Here is a 20326-nt window from a genome sequence, read left to right on the forward strand (position 1 = left end):
AAAAAAAAAAAAGCCTCAGCTGCCTAGAAGAGCTCTTGTTTCTTTCTTCCTGACCCTTTCATATCCCACGTCTCTTCACCCTGCCACCTGCTCATGGCCACAACCAGACCTCATTGATACCTGGAACTCCTCTACCTCTAAAACTATAAATGCCAACATTCTGGACCAAACTTGGTGATTTATTCAGCTTTTTTCTAAATTTCCTGAGCCAGCTTCCCCATTTCACTGGCACCTCCAGTCCCTGGACATCTCTTTCCCTCTCCACTGGATAATCTTCCTACAACCACTCTCCTCTAGCACCCTCACCCACCCTTTCCCACAACTCCCCAACAAATGCCCAGCTCTCTCTAGATCAATCAGTTGCCTCTCTAGATGACACCCTCAAATGACCCCTCCTGGGTGACTCAGCAGCCCTCACACCACCCTTCATTAGTGTCCTTGCTCCTTCCTTGTTCTTTCTAGACTTCGTCACTCTCCTCACACTCAGCATTCCACAAGATGGCATTGCATTTCCCTCCAGAGGAAATGTGGCCAGCAGCCAAAAGCTGTTTCAGAGGAAGAAGTGTCCCTCCTCTCCCCTCAGGTCAAGTCCTCCATTGGGTTCTCAATGCTGCCATCTTGTCTGCATTCCAACTCTGCTCCCTTAACCATCCTCTCTTCCCAGGTTTGCTAACCTTTCTCGCTCCATTGATCTTTAGCTCACCATGCAAATACACACACACACACACACACACCCCATGTACTAATATCACAGTATACTTGTTGTTGTTGTTATTTGCCATCGAGTCGGCCCCGACTCCTAGCGACCCCTCCTTGGGTTTCCGAGGCAGTTATCACTACGGAAGTAGGATTGCCCAACCTTCACTTTTTGGATTAATTAGTGAATGTGCCTTCCCGCTTGGCCTGCTGGGCTATACCTGAGTTTATCTGCCACAAAAATGACGCGGCGCTCCAGTAGCAGTGAGGCAAAGATTCGGATGAGCTGGCGCACGCTGAGGCAGGTAAAAAGGCACTCAAAGTCCACGTGCTCTAACCGGGAGTCCATGGGCCGCCGCAGCTCTAACACCTGCAGGAGAGAGACAACGGGGTAAGTGGGCTGAGGCAGGCCAGGTGGGTGCCATCTGGGGTCCCTAGCAAAGCAACTGGAGGCTCATCTCCCCTTCCCACCCTCTCTTTTCAAGGGTCTCTAATCTATGCTGTTATGCAAGAAGGCCCAGTCTCTTCATCTCCTGAGACTACAGTTCTGTTCCCAAACCACTCAAACACTCAGCCTGTGTGTGGGTGAAAGGGCTGACTGTGAAAAAGGGAAGGTTCTAGAAGGAAGAAGTTGAGGGAATATCAGAATCTCAGGAAAGGGAGAGTGTGAGCTGACTTCTCTTATAGATAAGGAGGCTGAGGAAAGCACAGCTTTATCTGTAGGGTCCTCTCCACCCTCTTGCCCACCTCCCAGGAAAATGTCCCAGTGCCCAAGTTGGCCAGACCTCACAATCTGTCATCATTCTCCAGGCCCTAGGTCGATGCCACCTCAGTATCTTAGGACTTTATTCTCAGCCCTCTCTGAAAAGGCAATGCTGGTGTCCCTGTTGCCATGCCCCTCTCTTTGCAGGTACTAAGAATTTCCTTCTAGGGGCTGTTTGTCCTGCCATCATTGCCTCTATCTCTGTTGACCCTCTCAATCCCAATGCTAAGGACAAGGAAACACAGGGAAAGGACTGACTATTCTCTAAGTTTACCAAGGAGCAAAACCTTCTCGATCAGAGCCAGGTCTAGCTATCTTCCCTCCAAAGGGTTTGCAGGGCTGCTCCCAAGGTAAACGTTCAGGAGACCCACTTCCCTGGGGTAGTCTGGGGGTGGAGGGTGACTCCAGCAGTTAGAATTGGAGCAGGAAAAACATGACTGAGGCGCAAGTCTTGCCGAAGCTGCTGTCACCTGGGGCTGCTCAGCACACATCAGCAGCATGGATGCACAGTCCTCCTGAACACTAGCGTGAGAAACTCATTATCTCTTACAGCTCTACGGCATCAGAGCTAATTCTTTTCAAGGAGTTTTTACCCCACATCATCTTATTTGGTCCTCAGAGACTACTAGGCAAGCGGAGAAGTTTTAACTCCTAGCTTACCATTCATCCCACTGGGCCCCAGAAAAGCATCAAAATGGGCACAAGTTGCTATAATGATCGGTTTACACTTCTCTCTCCCAAACTGTGAACCCCCAGCAGGATCAGTGATCAGCAAAATGCTATCTGTGTAAACCAAAAATGCTCAGTGAATATGAGCTCAAAGAACACTATACCACAATTATGCCAGAGGTCTCTGCTACCCACCCCTGTCCCCACCCTCCAGGAAGTCATCATAGTGAAGCTCCCCTCACCCTCCCTCCTGTAAGGCCTGCATGCAGCCCAACAAGCTCTGCTCTCCAAAACAAAGCCCACAGCTTCTACTACCCTTGAGTCTAGCCTCCTTCAGGGACTAAGAAGTCACACGGGCAGCTTGACTCTTGTCATTCATTCTTGCCCTCAAGGACACTGTAATTCAGGTGGGTCTAATGACCCTAAATAATCACAGTGCATGTGACTGGTGTCATGCAAAGGTAAGGTATGACTAACTCTGTACAGGGGGCTGGAAGGGCATCTGGGAAGGGTGGGGAGAGGTCAGGGAAGCATTTCAGAGGACAAGATGCTAGACCTGGATTGCACAGCTAGAAAAGAAAGGAAGTATCTAGGCAAGAGAAGCAGGGCTTAGTGTGCAGGGGGTGGTTAAGTAGTTCAAGTCAGAGTGATGAGAAACACGGTCAGTGAGGGGCTGTTCTGACCCTGAAGAGCTCCCAGGCATCATGCTGGACTACCGGGCAGGTCAGCTGCCCTGCGCCCTAGTTTGCTCATGAAGCCTAAAGTTCCTCCAAACATGAGAAGAGTCAGGGGAGGATGAAGCTAAGAGAAAGACCTTAAATCGGTATTCGCCACTGCCCAGCAAAACTACTGTTTCTCTAATCAGTCCCTTTTCTATGCTCTGCAATAACTAATTTATTTCTTCTTTCTTCTACTAGAACCTGTTACCCTCAACTCTCAGAGATGACCTTCTCTTATATTTTGAGAAAACAGAAGCCATCAGATGGGAATCCAGAATCTACAAACTACCACTTCCTCTCCTGTATGTAAGGAAGTGTCCTTTTCAACCAACAAAAGCCAATCCCTCCACTGATCCCACCATGGTGCCTTCTCAGCAACACAGATCCTCTGGTTATCCCCTCCCTCTTCTGTGCCTTTCTAACCAGAAGGCTGGCAGTTCAAACCCACCAGCCACTCCTCGGAAGGAAGGTTGGGCAATCTACTTCCGTAGTGATACCACCTCAGAAACCCAAGGAGGGGTTGCTATGAGTCGGGGCCGACTCGACGGCACATAACAACAACAACAACTTCTGTGCCTTTAAACTGCTGGCTTCTGCTAAGTCATTCTCATCAGCATCCAAACGACCATCTTTAACAAACTCTCCTGGCTCTATTTCCTTTCAACCACTGTCCTTTTCCCTATTTCCCTTTATAGATAATTTTTTCTTTATATTTCTCCATCCATTTCTACTGTATCACTGCCCAACTTACTCTACTTAGGATTCTGCCTTTGCATATGCTCTTCCCTCTACCTGGAATAACGTTCTCTTGTCCATACCCTTCTCTTTCAGTCTCCCCCTCCTCCTACTTCATTTGACCTCCTCCTACTTACCCTTAGGTCTCTGATAAAATTTCACTTCCTCATAGGGGTCCTTCCCTGACCCCCTAATCTAAAGCAGATGCCCTGCTTTTCTGTTTTCACTTGACACTTAGCAAGTTTAAGAATTATCTTTTTATATGTAGAAGTATTTATTTAACACCAGTCTCTTCCACTGTGGCCCTCTTTAACTTCATGGCTATGCCCCAGGGTCTGGCACAATCCCTGATACATAAGGAGCACTGAGAAAATATTTGATGAATAAATAAAAGGAGGGCAGGCGGGGTACAGTTTAGCCCAAACAGGCATTGGGGTTTGTCAGGGCAACATTTGTAATTCCATCATTCACTTTTTCAGACTCTACTGATTAAGTGTTTGGACATGGTAAGGAAGGAGGGCACCAGGCTCTGCCCTCCTGGAGACTGCAACCTTGGCTTGGCAGGTCCTATTCCAGCCCAAGCCTGCAGCCTGAGAAGAGGCAGCAGAAATCCTTACCTCATTGCCAGCACCAGGTAGGAATGTCTTCACTTTGATGGTCCTCCCAGGGGCAGGGAAGGGTGACTCCATGAGACTTCTCATGAAAGGGTAGACCAAGGCGGCAGAGATCCCACGCCGGCGCTCCACCTCGTCTAGGACCTATGCCCACCACCAGCGGCCCAAAGAGGAGGGGCATCAGGGTACTGCCTTTCCCTACCTCCTGGGCAGAGAAGAGGGCAGCCTGGCAATTGACCAGGCTGGTCCAGAAGCTGGAAGACGGAGAACTGTCTTGCTGTATCCTCACACCCAACCCTTCCCACTTCCCTGAACACTCAGAGCCTGCTCTGCTCCCTAATGGGTACTTGCCTGGGTCCTCAGAGCTAAGCAGCAGAGCTAAGGAAATATCACCTAAGCACTGGTCCCCTGGGCACTCTTGGCTCTCTTCAGGTGGTCACTGTCCCCAAGGACTCTGGCTTTACCTATGGCGAGCAGATACTAACAGCGCTGAAGTCGGGGAAATGCCAGTTGGCTAGGTGGAGAGCCAAGCTTGGGCATAAGGAGGGTATCAGAGAGCTAGCTTGTACTTGCTATTCCATTTTCTCTCTCTCCTCTCTCACACACATACACACACACAGGTGGTTTTCTCATCTAAGCTGGCTGCAGATGTTCCTAAGGGAGCTGTCAGCTGGGGTGAGGGGGAGGGAAGCAAGCCAGAAGCCCTCTTACCTTGGAAAACAGGCCGAAGCAGCCAAGGCGGCTGATGACACAGTATACCTCTGGCAACCGAGGCCCTTTCCCACTTGGCTGGGCCGGGGCAAAGAGGAGGAGGGAGAGACAGACAGAGAATGCTTGATTACCATATCTGGCTCCTTTTCCTTGGGAAGGAGGACTATGGACAGGTCTTCAGGTCCCCTGCCTTCCTCTGTACTCAACCAGGCCCAAAAGGAAAGGCTACTCTGTGAGCAAGCCTCAGCCTCTGCTAGGCCTTCTAGCCCAAGGTGCTTCAGCTCCTGCCAAGCTCAATACAGGCTCCATCTTTCCACCCCAGGAGGACAGTGACAGGGGTTGGCAAAATACAAAGCACTATGGCAGAGGCTGTAGGGCGCTTTGTGGATCTACATCCCTAAGGCTGGAATCCCAGAGGAGGTGATGGAAACCAAAGGGATTTGTGTACATTCTTAGGAGCAAGCCATGCAGCCTTATGCCCCCCCACAGGGGACATTCTGCAAAACATCCCTTTTTTGGGCTGCTGTTTTCTCCCTTTCTTGGCCCACCCCCCATTCTCAAAGGCAAACTGAAAATAGACAAGGAAAGGGAACTACTTTGTTTACTCTGTCTGAGTCCTGGGCTTAGCATTTTACAAAAAACTTGAGAGTCAGGCATTCTTCATCCCATTTTACAGATGAGGAAACTGAGTTCAGGAAGATTAAGTCATTTGCCCAAGGTCACATATTTAAAAGTCGTGGAGTCAGGAGTCAGTCTGTCTTTGCTGTCTTACCTCTAAAGCGTGAGGAAGAGGGACACAGAGACACAGGATAGTGGTATGCTATGGAGTAAAGGAGAACAAAGGAAAAAGGGAATGTGAAATGTAGAAAGTTAGAGAAAGAGGCCTGTACTGAGAGCTCCCCTGGCCTGGAGCCCCCATCCGTAGGCTGGGGTAAGTCTGTCTACTTCTCCAGCAAGGGGGTGGCAGGGCTCTATGGCTGTCTCTGGGCTCAGACATCTGAGTGCCTTGCAAGGCTGGATGGGGGAGGGAGCAGAGCAGCAGGTGCTGGCCCCTCATACAGGCTGCTAAGCAAATGCAGATGGGGCTATTTCAGTCTCCAAACCTGCTGGCCACACGTCACAGATCTAAAGAGAAGGCAGAATCTGTTTTTGTCCATATTAGGCCTGAAACCTACTCCTCTCTCCTTCCCTCTCCCCCGCCTCTTCTAAAGCCCCAAGTGATTAAATCAAGTATGTGGGATTTGGGTTAGAATCATTGTGTCCAATCTGCAGGAATGCCGAGCTAGTGCCAGCCCCCTTGGCGGGGACCCAGCCCAGGCCCTCTCTGAGTGCGCCAGGACAAACACACTCTTCCTTGGGGGCAGCAGGCCCGCTGCAAAGGAACAGCTCTGCTGCATCTGCAACCTTCGCAACCCTTCTCTTCAGATCCTGGTGACCCAAGGACATGCTGACTTCTGCCTGATTCCCACCTAGCATCTGTACTGCCCCAAATTTCCTTAGCCCCACTCACTGGGCATTCTGTATACAAATATGAGAGTCCAGACTACACTTTGGGGTGATCCAAGAATACCAGACTCAGGTATTAGAAGGATGGGATTAATCTTGGTTCTGTCACTGGCTGTGTGATCTTGGGCCAGTCATTCTACCTTTCAGTTTGTTTCCTAACCTATGTTGTTGTTGTTATGTGCCATTGAGTAGGACCAACTCGTAGCGACCCCTCTTTTGGTTTCCAAGGCAGTATCACTACGGAAGTAGATTGCCCCATCTTCCCTCCAAGGAGTGGCCGGTGGGTTTGAACTGCCAGCCTTCTGGTTAGCAGTCAAGTGCCTTAGGCACTACGCTACCAGAACTCCTTTCCTAATCTATAGAAAACCAAAAAAAAAAAAACAAAAAAAAAACCACCCACTTGCCATTGTGTCTATTCTGACTCATAGCAAACCTCGTTGGGTAAATTTTATGGAAGACTTCCCCATCTTCCTTCCGTGGAGCAGCTGGTGGGTTTAGAATCACCACCGTTTTGGTTTGCAGTCAGATACTTAGGCACTGTGCCACCAGAGCTCCTTAATTTACAGAAACCCAAAAACACCAAATGCACTGCCGTGAAGTCAGATCCGACTCATAGTGACCCCTCCTTGGGTTTCCCAGGCGATATCACTACGGAAGCAGATTGCCCAACCTTCCTTCTGAGGAATGGCTGGTGGGTTTGAACTGCCAGCCTTCTGGTTAGCAGCCAAATGCCTTAGGCACTACGCCACCAGAGCTCCCAAATCTACAGAAGGTAGATAGTAAAATCTCATGGGCTATTCTAAGAATTAAAGACAATGACATACTTAGCAGCACTTAGCCTGAAACATGATTTAAAAAACAAAAAACAAACAGTTGCCTTCAAGTCAATTCCTATTTATGGTGACCCCATTAGTTTCAGAGTAGAACTGCACTCAACAGGGTTTTTAATGACTGTGATCTTTCAGAAGTAGATGGCCAGGCCTTTCTTTGGAGGTGCTTCTGGGTAGATTGAAACTGCCAACCTTTTGGTTAGTAGCTAAGCACTTAACTGTTTGCTTAAAAAGAAAAGTTTATTCTCTTTGTTCTTCCCTTCTTAGTTGAGAGAGCCCTACCTCTTCTATTAGACTATCTAAATTCCTTAGGGGTAGAATTACCTATCTAACTCATCTTTATGTGCCTTCAGCATGTTGCCTAATACTTAGTTGGAGTCATTGTATCTGAATGAATGAACACATGAATGACTGGCCTGGAATCCTTTTTGGGTCCCCGCTATACATTACTCCTGCCTAGGATCCCCCTTATCAACCTCTACTCTGGTATCTAATGAGGCCTTCTTTTGCTAAGGGCTATTGTTGTGTTCAAACCCACCAGCCACTCCTCGGAAGGAAGGTTGGGCAATCCTACTTCCGTAGTGATACTGCCTCGGAAACCCAAGGAGGGGTCGCTATGAGTCGGGGCCGACTTGACGGCACATAACAACAACAACAACAACATTGTTGTGTGGACTGTCAAGTCGATTCTGACTGACACTGGCCCTACAGGACAGAGCAGAACTGTCCCATAGGGTTTCCAAGGCTATAATCTTTAAGAAAGCTGATTGTGACAACTTTCTCCCATGGAGTGGCTGGTGGGTTCAAACCACTGACATTTCAGTTAGCAGCCAAACACTTAATGACTGTGCCCAAGGCTCCTTTGCTTAAGGCCTAGGAACCCCCAAACACTGCTGAGAACCCAAGCCAATAATATCCCTGTCAATCTCCAAGAGAGAGTGTAGCAAGGGCCAGGTACTGGGCCCTTGCCCTCTCTCAAATTCTCTTTTTCTCCACCTCATCCATTTCCCAGGACTAAAGGGAAGGGAAATGGGGAAAGGATTCTCTCTTTACAAAATGGCTTACATTTTCAAAACATAATCCTTTTCTACTGAGCTCAAGATATCTCTCCCAGGATCCCACAGAAGGTATTCTCTGTCCCTGTTCAGCCACTAGCCTTAGAAGACTATGGACAAGCCACCTCCCCACAGCAGGCTGGCCAAGTATGGTGGCGAAGAAGGCTGTCCTCCATTCCAGTGTGATGTGCACACATACTGCTGGGGTGATATGATCCTGCAGAGATCCTGACCAACAATCAGAGTCCAGAAGTCCGAGAAAAATGAAAAAGCAACAGAAAAATAAAGAAAAACTAAGAAAGAAAAGGAAGAAAAAAAAAAAAAAAAAGCCTAGTAAAAAGGTCATCTATTCCTTCTAGCTGCCTATAATTTCAGACATTGGCCACAATCAGAGGAGCCACTCTGAACCCTGCTATCCTAGCAGTGCACCATCTGTGAGTCTGTGTGAATGTGGGGGTGAGAGTGGGGTGGGTAGTGGCCTCAGGATGAAGGAGCAGCATGTAGGTTTTCATATAAGCTGAAGTCACAGAAGGGCACACATATATGCAAACACCCTGTCCCATCCCTTGCTTACCAGCCCGAGAACAGAATGCCCTACTCACCAATAAGCGCCTGCAGTAGCCAAAGCGTCTGCTACCATCCTCCCCAGTCAGCATGAAAGAAAAGGTCTCACTACAACAGAGAAGGGTCTGGCATCAGGGAAGTTATCAAAGGACCCAGAACAAATCCCCTGGACACAGTAACTGAGAACAGAGACTGTCATTCCAGGGAGAGAAAGGGGTGAAGGCCAAGTTGGTGGAAAAGTAAAGGTCTAGACTAGGGTAGGCCCCACTCAGTTCGCCACTGCTATGGGAATAAAGAAGCTATGCCCTCTTCCTCCCTCCAGCCAAGCTAGGGAAGCCCTTACCTGCTATACTCTGACACAGGGAGCCAATCCTTGGCATCTGGAAAGCAAAACTGGGGAATAGCCTTGAGCCTTTCCTCTGCCTCCCGCATCTGCTTAGTGGGTCGGTCCAGCTGCAGGGAAGAGGAATATAGGGAGGCAGATAGAAAAAAGATGACATGGAACATCCTCTGAGAGCCCCAGATGCCATTCTACCAACTGGTATGTCTCTTGGAAATTGCTGTCCCCACTTATAACTCTTATGGCAAGGTTCTGTGTGGGGGCTGAATTATCATTTATTCAATAAATACTGACTGAGCACTTTCTAGTGATACATCTACCACTGGGCTCTGTGCTGTAGCCGCTATTGAAAAACAAAGTAGACAAGGTCTCTGGTCCATGCATATTCTGTCTAGGAGTGTGAGATAATGAACAATAGTATTTCAGAGGGCACTACAAAGGGCATCAAAGAGGTAATGTGTCAGAGAAAACTGGACAGAAGGGTGAGGGTGACAGTCAACTCCAGAGGTCTGCAAAGACTTTCATAGGAAGTACTATTGAGCAAAGATTGAGAAATGAGATAAAGTCAGTGGCCCCATGAAAAGTTAGAGATAGAGCATTCCAGGGAGAGACAATAGCAGAGAAAAGGCTTAGGTGTTAAAGGAAGAGAAGAGAGGCCAGACTGGCTGTCTGGTGGTAAGCAAAAAAAAAAGAGTGGTAAGAAATAAGGTGGGTGGGGAGCAATGGGAAGTGACTGCTCATGGGTACAGGGTTTCTTTTAGGATCATGAAAGTGTTCTAAAGTTGAATGGGGTGATGGCTGTACAACTCTGTGTGACTATACTAAAAAACCAATGAATTGTACACTTTAAATGGGTGAGCTGTATAGTGTGAAAATTTTATCTCAATAAAGCCGTTATTAGAGAGAGGTGAAGTTGGAAAAGTAGCTGGGGCCCGTTTAGGAACGCTTATGGGGCTTACTCTGAGCACATCCTCATCCTTTGAATAAGTACTGGCCCACACCCACAACTTCTCAAGCCACCTTTCTCCCCTGTTGGCTATAAGGAACCAGGCTCAGGGCTGTTGCAGCTAGGTAAGTAGCTACGACAGGAAGAGGCTCTCTCTTCATCCTCAGATGGGCCAGGTAGACAGAAGATAGTGGAGGAGGGGGTTTGGGAACATGGGGAAGAAATGACCTCACCTTAGGAAACTGGTAGGAGACTTCAGGGAGGTAGGTGTTTCGGGATGGCTTCTTCTTGAGGGACACCACCACAAAGTACTCAAAAAGCTCCCGCTCCTGCCACTCAAGCAGCTCCAGTTCCAGTGTCCGATAGCTGGGTGCACGCTTCAGCATTGACTGGATGTGGACTAGGCGCTGTGTGTGAGCTGAAGGTAGCCCACACATCAGGAAAATAAGCAGACTGGCCCCTCACTGTTCCCATGTTAGACCTCATCAGCCCCTGACTCAAAGGGCTCCCTCTCTGGGGATCTCTTTTAATTACATGAGCCTAGTCTGATACCCTTCCCTAGTTTTGTCTAGGGGAGAAGTGGTAGGAGCAAGATGTTTCTACCTATACAAATACTGGCCTAACACAAGACGCTATTGACCTGGTCCTCCTGGAGCCTCTGGAGGCTGAACTACAGTCAATCAGAGAACCTAGGCCAGGAAAACCTAGGGATCTACCACTGGCATCCCCTCCACCCCGACCCCTGCTCCTATGCCAAAAAGAACAGAAGGCATGAACATCAACAAAGCCTCCATCCTTGGGACCCTATTGGAATCCTTGACTCTCTCCTTGTCCCCAGGTCCAAGGCCTAGGCAGGATTCCCCAATAAAGAGAGCAAAGAGATTTGTCCAGGCCCCTGGAATGTGAGGGTCTCACAACTTTTTCAAGGAGGTAGGTGGCAGTCCTTCTCTATGAGAGTTGGGGAGATGGGCAGCCTCAGGGTCTCCAGAGGACCAGTTTCCCTCAGTCTACAGCACATTTCTTACACCCAGAAGAGATAGGTATGTGTAATGTTCTGAACCCATTTCTGACCCTCTAGAGTCACAAGATTTACCAGTCAAATCTAGCACCCAGTTCCCAATGGGCAATGGCTTGGGAGATTATGAGCAGGGTTACCAGCCCTAAATCTCGGTAAAGAGAGATATCTGGATTTAACCTTACAGGAATGAGCTCAAATTACTCTAAGAATGGACTTCCCTATAGCTCTCCAAACCAGCCCAGTTTGGGACATTGGAACCATATGTGCAAAGGAGGAAAGGTTGATACCCTGCAGCCAGGGCTGAGAAAGGGTTCTGTGCTCTTAGGGAGCCACGCTCACCTTTGAACCTGTCGTCAGAGTCGCTCTCGCTCTCACTATTCTCATCTGGAAAAGTAATAGCAGGAGTGCATGCTTGCTGAGCCACTGCTCCACAGCAAATGTTTTCCATGCCCCGCTCCCAACTCTTCTCATGAGGGAAAGATCATCACCTAGTCTGAGTTCCTATGGGCCCATGGGCAGGGTCCCTCAAAAAGCATACTGTGGGTGCTAATCTATACAAACCCCTATCAGGTCCTGATCTGGGGGAAGCTGAGAGCCTGAGTTGGAGGCTGAGCCAGTAAAGAGGCCTACAGGCTTGGAACAAAAGGGTCCTGCCTCCCAGAGGCCAGGATTTGAAATGGGAAACAGACCAGAGAACTTTGGCTTTTCTTTTTGTTAGAAGCAGATTCCCACACCCATCTCCCTACTCAGGGCCTCACAGGTCAAAGCCTGAAACAAACCCATCCTAGGGAATAAGTCCCTCTCTGGCCCTCCCTCCTATGTGCCACTTCCTGGTAGTGCTCTACCTTCCTGGGAGACAGAAGGACCCCGTCATTAGCCCACACAAAGGTAAACTGAAGCCAGTCTTGCCTCTCCCTGTTCCTAATGCCCGAGGGCCCCAGATACCTGAACCAGCTCAAGCATCAAGGCCTACCTCTCAGTGATGCTGTCTCAATGCTGGACATAGACAGCTTTTTTAATCTCTTCTTTCCCCTCTTGGCATTGTAGATGGAGTTAATTCTTTGGACAAGCTGGATGAGAAAAGCAGGAAGGGTGAGGTGACCCTAGCACCAGCTGCCGATATTTCCATGAAGGCTAATCAGGGGCCCATCCTTCCCCTTACTGGCACAAGCTTTCTGCTCTCTACTCACTGGGCCTGGTACTGGTCTCCCTGTAGGCCTGATTCTAAATGGAGACTCACTGGCCATGCCTGGTAGCTCTCCATCTAATAGTCCCCTAAGTGGTCTCCTGCCTCAAGAAAAGGACACTAAAGTTAGCTCCCCAGAGGAAGGAACTATGTTCAAACTAGACAGGACAGGAACTCCTAGGTCCCAAGAGTCACTGAACCAACTGCGACAAAGACAGGAACAAGGATTCCAGCCTTTCTCCTCTGGGCTATAACCTGGGGCTCTGACAGGAAGAAGCTAAATTCCCAGTATACCCACAAGCATTGTTTGCAGGCTAAAAATACCATTTGGTTAAATCCTGCTGCTTTGGGCTGGGGATTTGGGCCTAGCTGCTTATGTGTGCAAAAAGTTCTGGTGGCACAATGGTTAAAGTATTCAGTTGCTAACCAAAACCAAAACCTACCAGTTGCTCTATGATAAAAAATTAGGTAGTCTGTTTCCATAAAGATTTACAGCCTCTGGAAACCCTATGGGGCAGTTCTACCCTGTCCTATAGGGTCGCTAAGAGTCAGAATCCACTCGATAGGTTTTGGTTTTGGGTTTGGGGACTACATGTGCAAGTCAGTGCTGCAGTCTCCATTCTGCAAGTTATAAAAAGGAAGATTCATGTTTTAGTCCTGGGTCCTTAATAGCCTGGAAATGTTTCCATGTGTACGGAGACTCCAAAACTCACACTTGTTACTAGATTTCACTAATGGGAAGCCCCCTAAGGACTGTTCCCATCCACCCAACCACATGGAGAGCTCCTAGGGGCAGAAGTCAGTCTTTCCTCCCATTAAGATGAGCCCCAACAATCAGTTAATGCCTGTCTGTTGATAAGAAGAATTAAGGAGAGGAAAATGAGAAGCCTGTGAACAGACCTCAAGTTTATTCAAAAAGAACTGAGGAAGCAGTGCCTGATTAGGGAGGAAAGGGAGGAGAGGGAGGAAAGAGAGCTGGCTGTCTGCCCACCCACCTGCCCAGCCCGAACTCCATCTGGAGAAGCTACCTTGGGAATGCGGCGGGCCCGGCGGCTGGACAGCAGCTCACTGGTGGTGCTGAGGCTGTCCTCGTTGAGGCTGGAGGGTGAAGACGGCAGGCTCAGCTGAGCCAGCAGCAGCATGTCGTCATGACTGTGCCTCTTGGGTAATCGTGGCAACCGGTGGCTCTTCCTTTCCGACCAGTTCCCGCTACGTAGGGACTGGCTATTAGGTTTTGAGGAGAGCTAGCATGGGGGAGAGGACAGGGAGGAGGGGCTCACCACAGAGGCCTTGGCCACTACCAATTTGCTGAGGCCTGGACAAAGAAGCCACAGGTTGGTACCCCTGGCTTCCCTCAACCTTATCTTAGAGTTTCCATCCACCCTGACTTTTTCTTTTAATACCTTAGCAGTCAATCAGCAGGCTGGGGCTATATTAGATACCCACTTTCCCACTGGAAGTTTCGCTACAACGCTGCCAGGAAAAAAAAGTAAAGGCTAAGAAAATGGTTCTCATCTGAAGGTATAGTGAACATTCTTGGGGGCCTCTCCTGAGCTTTGAGACAAAGCTTAGACTTGTACTCATTACTTAGATTAGAAGACAGAGCCAGTCTTTCCCACCTCTGCCCCCAATCCAGTCCTGAAAGGCGCCTGCTAGCAGAAGACTGAAATCTGCATGCCAAGCTGCTCTGCTGGGTGATGCTGGCAATGTGGTCCTGCTCTTCTTCCAGGGAGAACACAAAGGCTCTGGTCACTGACAGCCAATGCCTGGGGAAGGCAGGCCTTAGCCTCAATTTGCTCTCTCACCCACAAGGTCCTGGGCTGTGCCTGTCCCCAGCCTTGATCTGCTTTCTGCTTCCTTCCATCTAGAATGACACCCTTCAGCATAGGGTACCTTATTCTGAGTAGAACCTGTTCATGGCTGGAAGACAAGACCCCCCCCTGCAAAATCTGCATGCCTCCTCCCATCAGGCACTTAGATCTGGAATTGCCTCATCACTCTTCAGCAAATCCTCCTTCCTCCCCATCCCCCAATTTCCTCTCCCATCCAATTAATCTGGCAATATAAATTCAATGGAAGCCTGTTTGAACTGAGCACATTAGAAAGGTAAATATTTTATAAAAACAATCATATCATTCCAAACACAGAAGAAGTACTTTCATATTCCTATCCACTGTTATAAAGCATCCAGATCTGCCTATTTGCACAGAGAATTACAGTTGCCTGGGTAAAGTCAAAGGACCTTAAGTGTGTGTGTGTGGGGGGAGTCAGAGAAAGCATCCTTCCCTTGCTTCCTGTCTACCCTATATAAGATCACAGTATACCTAAGTCTAAGGGCTTCCTTTGACTTTTCACCTTTCTTCTTGTTCGGCCTTCTCTTAGTCCATTCCTTGAAGATTCATTTTTACTCCCTCCAAAAGGAGTGGCTCCAGATTGGGTAGGTACCAGTCAGTCTCTCCTAATCTGGTCCTGGGCCTATACCTGGCCCCCAAATGCCAGCACTGAGATCATTTCTGCCAGAGCTGGGAAATACCAAGACTGTAAACCAACCATGGCCCTATCTTCCTGTTTTCCACAGAAGGAGAGAGAATGATAAGATTGTAGGGAGTCTTGGTTCAGTTTTACACAGCTCAGAGCTCAGGTAGTGAGGGGAATAAGACAGGACAGGATGCCCATAACAGCATGACTCAGTTGACCACAAGAGTTCCAACATGGCAGAATTCCTTAAGTACAGAGCTGTCTCTTGAGGTCACTTCTGTCAGGCACTTGTAAGGGGAAAAGCCTTACTAGGAGGTGAGCCCAAGCCTTGAGAGGACAGGCCCTACTGTGGCCCTCATGTAGACCCTACAGGCCCAAGCTGGGGCTGCCATTACCTGAGTGGGTGGGTTGTTGTACTTCCTCTCCTGAGGACTCCACATCCTGTGCAAAGAGTCCAAGGAGTTCTCAGACAGTTGCTGGGATTTTCGTCCTGTTCTTCTGCCCTTTAAGTCCACATCCTCATATGGATTCTCCTTGGGCAGATCTCCTGCAGAGGAGGAAAAATTAGAGGAGGGAGAGAAGGGAAGAAGGAAACACACACACACATGCATGCGTGCACACGTGCACATACACACACACGGACACAAATAAACAAGCAGAATTCTTGTGAACCAAAGAGAATGGCTTCTGCCTGGCCCCTTCAGCCCATGACTCATGAAGTTGCCCGTCTGCAGTAGAGAGGCTACAAACAGATCCTGGCCCCAAGTACAGAAGTTGAATCCCCCACCCCCAGTTCTGCTCAGCCTTGCCTGGCCTCTGCTTTATAAATTCAGGGATTGCACAAGAGCGACTCAGCTACCCCTGCCGATGCCCAGCCAGAGGACAAAGCCAACACCAGGAATCTTTCCTTGGCTCTGGTTCCTCTGCTGCTAAAGCCACAAAGATAAATAGTTCAAGGTAAGAGAGACTTGCAGAGGCCACACAGCTGTCCCTTTTCTACTTCCAGACAACCAACTTTTGGGGATGGGCGTGGAGGAACTCTTAAAGAACTCTAGGGAGCAGGGCTTTACCAGATTTCCCTCTCATCTGTTACACTGTTCAACAAATATTTTGGGGGTTTTGTCTTCTTCACTGAGGTAACCCTAGCACCTAGATTTGTTCAGTAATTATTTGTTCAATTGATTCCTTTTACTACAGTGTCAGCCTATTTCTTCTACAGCTGATCTTAGTAAAGAAAGCTATTATTACCTCCCCTTTGGAATAAACTCTCCTTCTGTGACACAGAAGATGTGAGACATAGCGAATGTAAGAAAACCTTGAAAGGATTCTGAGCTTTAGTGTGTGAGAAGCTTGGTGCTTCTCAGGAATGGATTCCAAAATCCCTGGCCATGGATATCATATTGGTGCCATCAGAAAATCTCAGAGCAATCCAAACCATGGTTCCTACCCTTGAGAAGCATAGCATTTGATGGAATACCCTTTATGTAAGTCATAGCCTCCTGCCCCTTCCTCTCCAAAACATGGCTAGACTTTTTAAAAATATGGTTATAGGTCAGTCCTGACTAAATCTTGGCAGAAGAATCATGGTGACAAGGTCTATGAGGACTCAGAGTGAGTCCAGTATTCACTCTGAATCCTCTGCTAAAACCTTTTCCTTTGTTTTTTTAGATCCTCCCCCACCCTCGGCTCCTACTACCATAATTTGGGACTTGGGACCTAGTGACCAGTGAATAGAACAGGGTTTTGCCAGACGTAGGTATACATGGTAATAGCAAGGCTCACTCCAGTGTCTCACTGTTTAGCAGCAGGACTGAGTCTGGGTGACCACTGAACTCCATGCCTGTTCTAAAGAGTGCCCTAGCTGTGCCTCATATCCCAGAGGAGTTCAAACCCAACTGCTCAGGGAGCAGGTAGAAAAAAGAGCAATAGGACTATGAGAAAAGGCTGCTGGGTTAGGACACAGGAGAAAAACTAACCCCTATATGCTTGCAGATTTATCAATTCCCAAAGCCAGGATTCCACAAATTATGGGATCTGCTTTTTGTTGTTGTTAGTTTCGTCGAGACAATTCCAACTCATAGCAACCCCACATGTACAGTGTAGAACTGCTCTATAGGTTTTCAAGACTGTGACTTTTCATAAGCAAATAGCCAGGCCTGTCTTCTCAGGTGCCTCTGGGTGGGTTTGAACTGCCAACTTTTGGCTGGTAGTCAAGCACTCTATACCATTTGCACCACCCAAAGGCTCTATCCACTTATTCCAAACCAACCAAATCCATTGCTGTTGAGTAGATTCTGACTCATAGTGACCCTGCAGGATAGAGCAGAACTGCCCCATAGGGTTTCCAAGGCTGTAATCTTTCCAGAGGGAGCTCTGGTAGCATAGTGGCTAAGGCACTTGACTGCTAACCAGAAGGCTGGTGGTTCAAACCCACCAGCCACTCCTCGGAAGGAAGATGGGGCAATCTACTTCCGTAGTGATACTGCCTTGGAAACCCAAGGAGGGGTTGCTATGAGTTGGGTCCGACTCGACATCACATAACAACAACAACAACAACAATCTTTCCAGAAGCAGACTGCCATATCTTTCACCTGTGGAACTGCTAATGGGTTTGAACAATTGACCTTTTGATTATCAGCCAAGCACTTAGCCACTGTGCCAACAAGGCTCCTATCCACTTATTACTATCAATCAATTTAGGAAATACTCTTATGGGAAGGGGTAGGGAGATTCAGTCACCATTAATTAGACTGAAAGGGGAGCAATGAAAATCTCTGTAAATTTATGAGTCAAAGATGGGTCAAGAAAGGATTTGGGAATGGATTAAGTTGATTCCCAAACACCAAGCAGAGTCCTTAGCAACCGAGCAGATTTTTTCCTGTAACACACTCATGCTATTAAAATGACTTGTCTCCATTCCAGAACCCTGACTAAGCAGAGCTGGCCCCAGCAGCCCTACTTCAAGAATCCAAATATCAAACCTGGCATCCCTTGTATGTTTGTCTCCAGCCTACCCCACTGTGAGGCACTTAGGGCAGAGTCAAGGTGGAGTCTGAGGAGTCTCTGGTTCCTCCTCAACATACAACCTGCAAGGGGTGGGGTGGGGGATTAAGAATGAGAGAATGCCAGGACATAGTTCTCCTGATCCCTTGAAATAGGATGAGCATTACTATTCAGATCACAGCAAAGCAAACCAAACTCACTGCCATCAAATCAATTCTGACTCATGGTGACTCCTATTGGGTTTCTGAGGCGGTAAATCTTTATGGGAGTAGATTGCCCCATCTTCCTTCCACAGAGTAGCTGGAGGATTTGAACTGCTAACCAGAGCAGTCAAAAGCTGTAGGCACTGTGCCATCAGAGCTCTTTCATGGAAAGAAGGAGATTTATTACAAGCTATTGACTTCAAACTTCCATGAGCTGGATGACCAGCCAGAGTCTGTATCATCACCCCCTAATCTATAAGAAGATCTTGCCTCAATTCTTTTACATTGGGGTTTTTCAACCTCAGCACTATTGACATTTTGAGCTGAATAATGTGCATTTGTAGAGTATTTAGCAGCACCCCTAGCCTTTATCCACCAGATGACAGTAACAATAACCAAAAATGTTTCCAGATACTGCCAAATGTCCTGGGTTGGTGGCAAAAATCACCCCTCTCCCACTGAGAACCACTGCTTTAGATAGGTGTTTCTAAATTTCCTAATAGCTTCTGAGTGTCACGATAAGTGTCCCTTTTCTTCCTTCCCCCTATTCTCTTCCCTCCCTACTCTCTTCCCTTTCTTCTTTTCCCTAATCAGAGCTTTTAACATTGAGAAAAAACCCAAAGTTCCAAGAAAAAGATAGGGATTTGAGGGCCAGGGAAGTAGTAGATGTGTAATGTCAGTGCACATCAGTGACAATGTGGGGGAAAATAGTTGGGAACATGAGGCTCTCAAGATTAAAACTAACTCTGGAAACAGATTTCAGGAAAGCCTCAAAGGTCTACTCCTCTTGCCTAGCCCCAACACCAACCTCTCTTTTCTCTAGCAATGTTTATCATCCTTTCTGATATACCCAGGCCACTAATCATTTCTCCAGGAAGTGACTGCTGGCCCCAGCCCAAAGCTCGCCTCCTCAGCCTTAGCTTGGTCCCTTCACAGTCTACCCCCAACTTCCTGAACCTTTCTTGACTCTTCTTTGGAGCTGTCTCACAGTGATATCCTCAATAATCTCTCTGGGCAGTAACAGTACCCAGAGGATGGGTATGTACAGAAACCAAGCAGGCCCTGAGTCTTAGAACCCCACTAAACTGAACCTGCTAAGTCCAAATAAATACCAAGGGAAGCTCAGAATGAGGACAGGAGGAGGCTGGGGAATAGTGTTTAGAACTGTGAGTAGAGCTACAGGAAAGTTATAAAACTAGTGCCGAGAAGAGAACCATGATGAAAATTTAGCTGGGGTGTGGATTGTTGGCAGAAAGTCAAGCAGACCATAGGACTTTCACTTGCATTCCTGCCCATCTTCCTCAAGGGAGGTCCATACTGCCCCTGGAGAGGGACTAAGAGGTAGGCCCTCTTCTCTGCAGGCATGGCCCTGAGCAGCCCTGGCCCTGAGCAGCCCCATCTCATCAAAGTCCAGCTGGGATAGCCAGAGGTCTCAACCTTTCCCAGCTTTGCTGATGAAATAAGGGACAAGAGCATCGCCAAGAATTTCTGCTTTGCCCTCTTGTAATGGGGACTGTCAGAGCCCAAAGTTATCACACCGATCCTGTGGAAGGAAGCATCCAGCGCTGCCCAGCCTGCCCCACTTCTCTCTCAGGCTTCTTTGGTCATAAACCACATGTGGAAAAACCAGTTAGGGAAGGAGGTATGTATGTTTACAGGCATTGAGAATTTCTCCAATCTTAAGCCTCTTGGCCCACATCCACAGGTAGGGCTCTGGGCCTACAGTTTCCTTCCCAACCTTCCCTGCTTTCAACCAGTTGTTTCCTTTGGTTCTCAGCTTCTTCTCCTCCTTCACACAGCAGAGAGAGGGTTAGGATAAGGGCCCAACTCCTTACAGCAATGGGTAGCACATCAGTTGGCAGCTGTTGCATACCCCAAACCTCACTACCATTTCCTAACAGCACCAGCACTATCTCTTGGGCTGCACCTCTTGGCTGGCTCATTTCCTTTTCCATCCTGGTAGATGCCCTCTATTCCTTACTAGTTTTCCCAGCCTGGGGACAAACAAGAGAGGCAAGAGAGAATGGAGGTTTGGAAGGCTTTGCAGTACAGGCTGACTGGCCCTGTTCCCAGTTCACATCCCGCTAAAGTTCCTGGAAGCTCTCCCTGAGTCCTAGCTAGCTGATGGGAGTGGGAAGCTCTGCAGGAATGCAGCACAGGCTCGTTGGTCAGGCGCCGAGGCTACTCCACATAACTCCCTAACAAGCTGTTTCCTTGGGTGCATTTTTAAGTGTCAGGCTCAGAATGGAAATAATTATAAGGCTTTGTAGAATAACAGCATCTTTCAGGG

General features: G+C 48.2%; 1 protein-coding gene across 1 annotated transcript in view; it reads right to left on the reverse strand.

Annotated features, from left to right (window-relative positions):
* DENND2B (DENN domain containing 2B) overlaps positions 1 to 20326 on the reverse strand; it is an 88918-nt gene that overhangs the window by 8865 nt on the left and 59727 nt on the right. The window contains exons 4-13 of the mRNA XM_007954885.2: positions 15226 to 15377; positions 13381 to 13596; positions 12140 to 12236; positions 11506 to 11550; positions 10382 to 10566; positions 9206 to 9315; positions 8901 to 8970; positions 4908 to 4985; positions 4200 to 4340; positions 918 to 1066 (exon numbers count right to left, since the gene is read on the reverse strand). Coding sequence (XP_007953076.1) covers positions 918 to 1066; positions 4200 to 4340; positions 4908 to 4985; positions 8901 to 8970; positions 9206 to 9315; positions 10382 to 10566; positions 11506 to 11550; positions 12140 to 12236; positions 13381 to 13596; positions 15226 to 15377 — 1243 coding nt within the window. The remainder of the gene's footprint in view (positions 1 to 917; positions 1067 to 4199; positions 4341 to 4907; positions 4986 to 8900; positions 8971 to 9205; positions 9316 to 10381; positions 10567 to 11505; positions 11551 to 12139; positions 12237 to 13380; positions 13597 to 15225; positions 15378 to 20326) is intronic.

Source organism: Orycteropus afer, unplaced genomic scaffold, assembly GCF_000298275.1.
Source record: "Orycteropus afer afer isolate SDZICR_OR568_19922 unplaced genomic scaffold, OryAfe1.0 scaffold00014, whole genome shotgun sequence".
Taxonomy (NCBI): Eukaryota; Metazoa; Chordata; class Mammalia; order Tubulidentata; family Orycteropodidae; genus Orycteropus; species Orycteropus afer.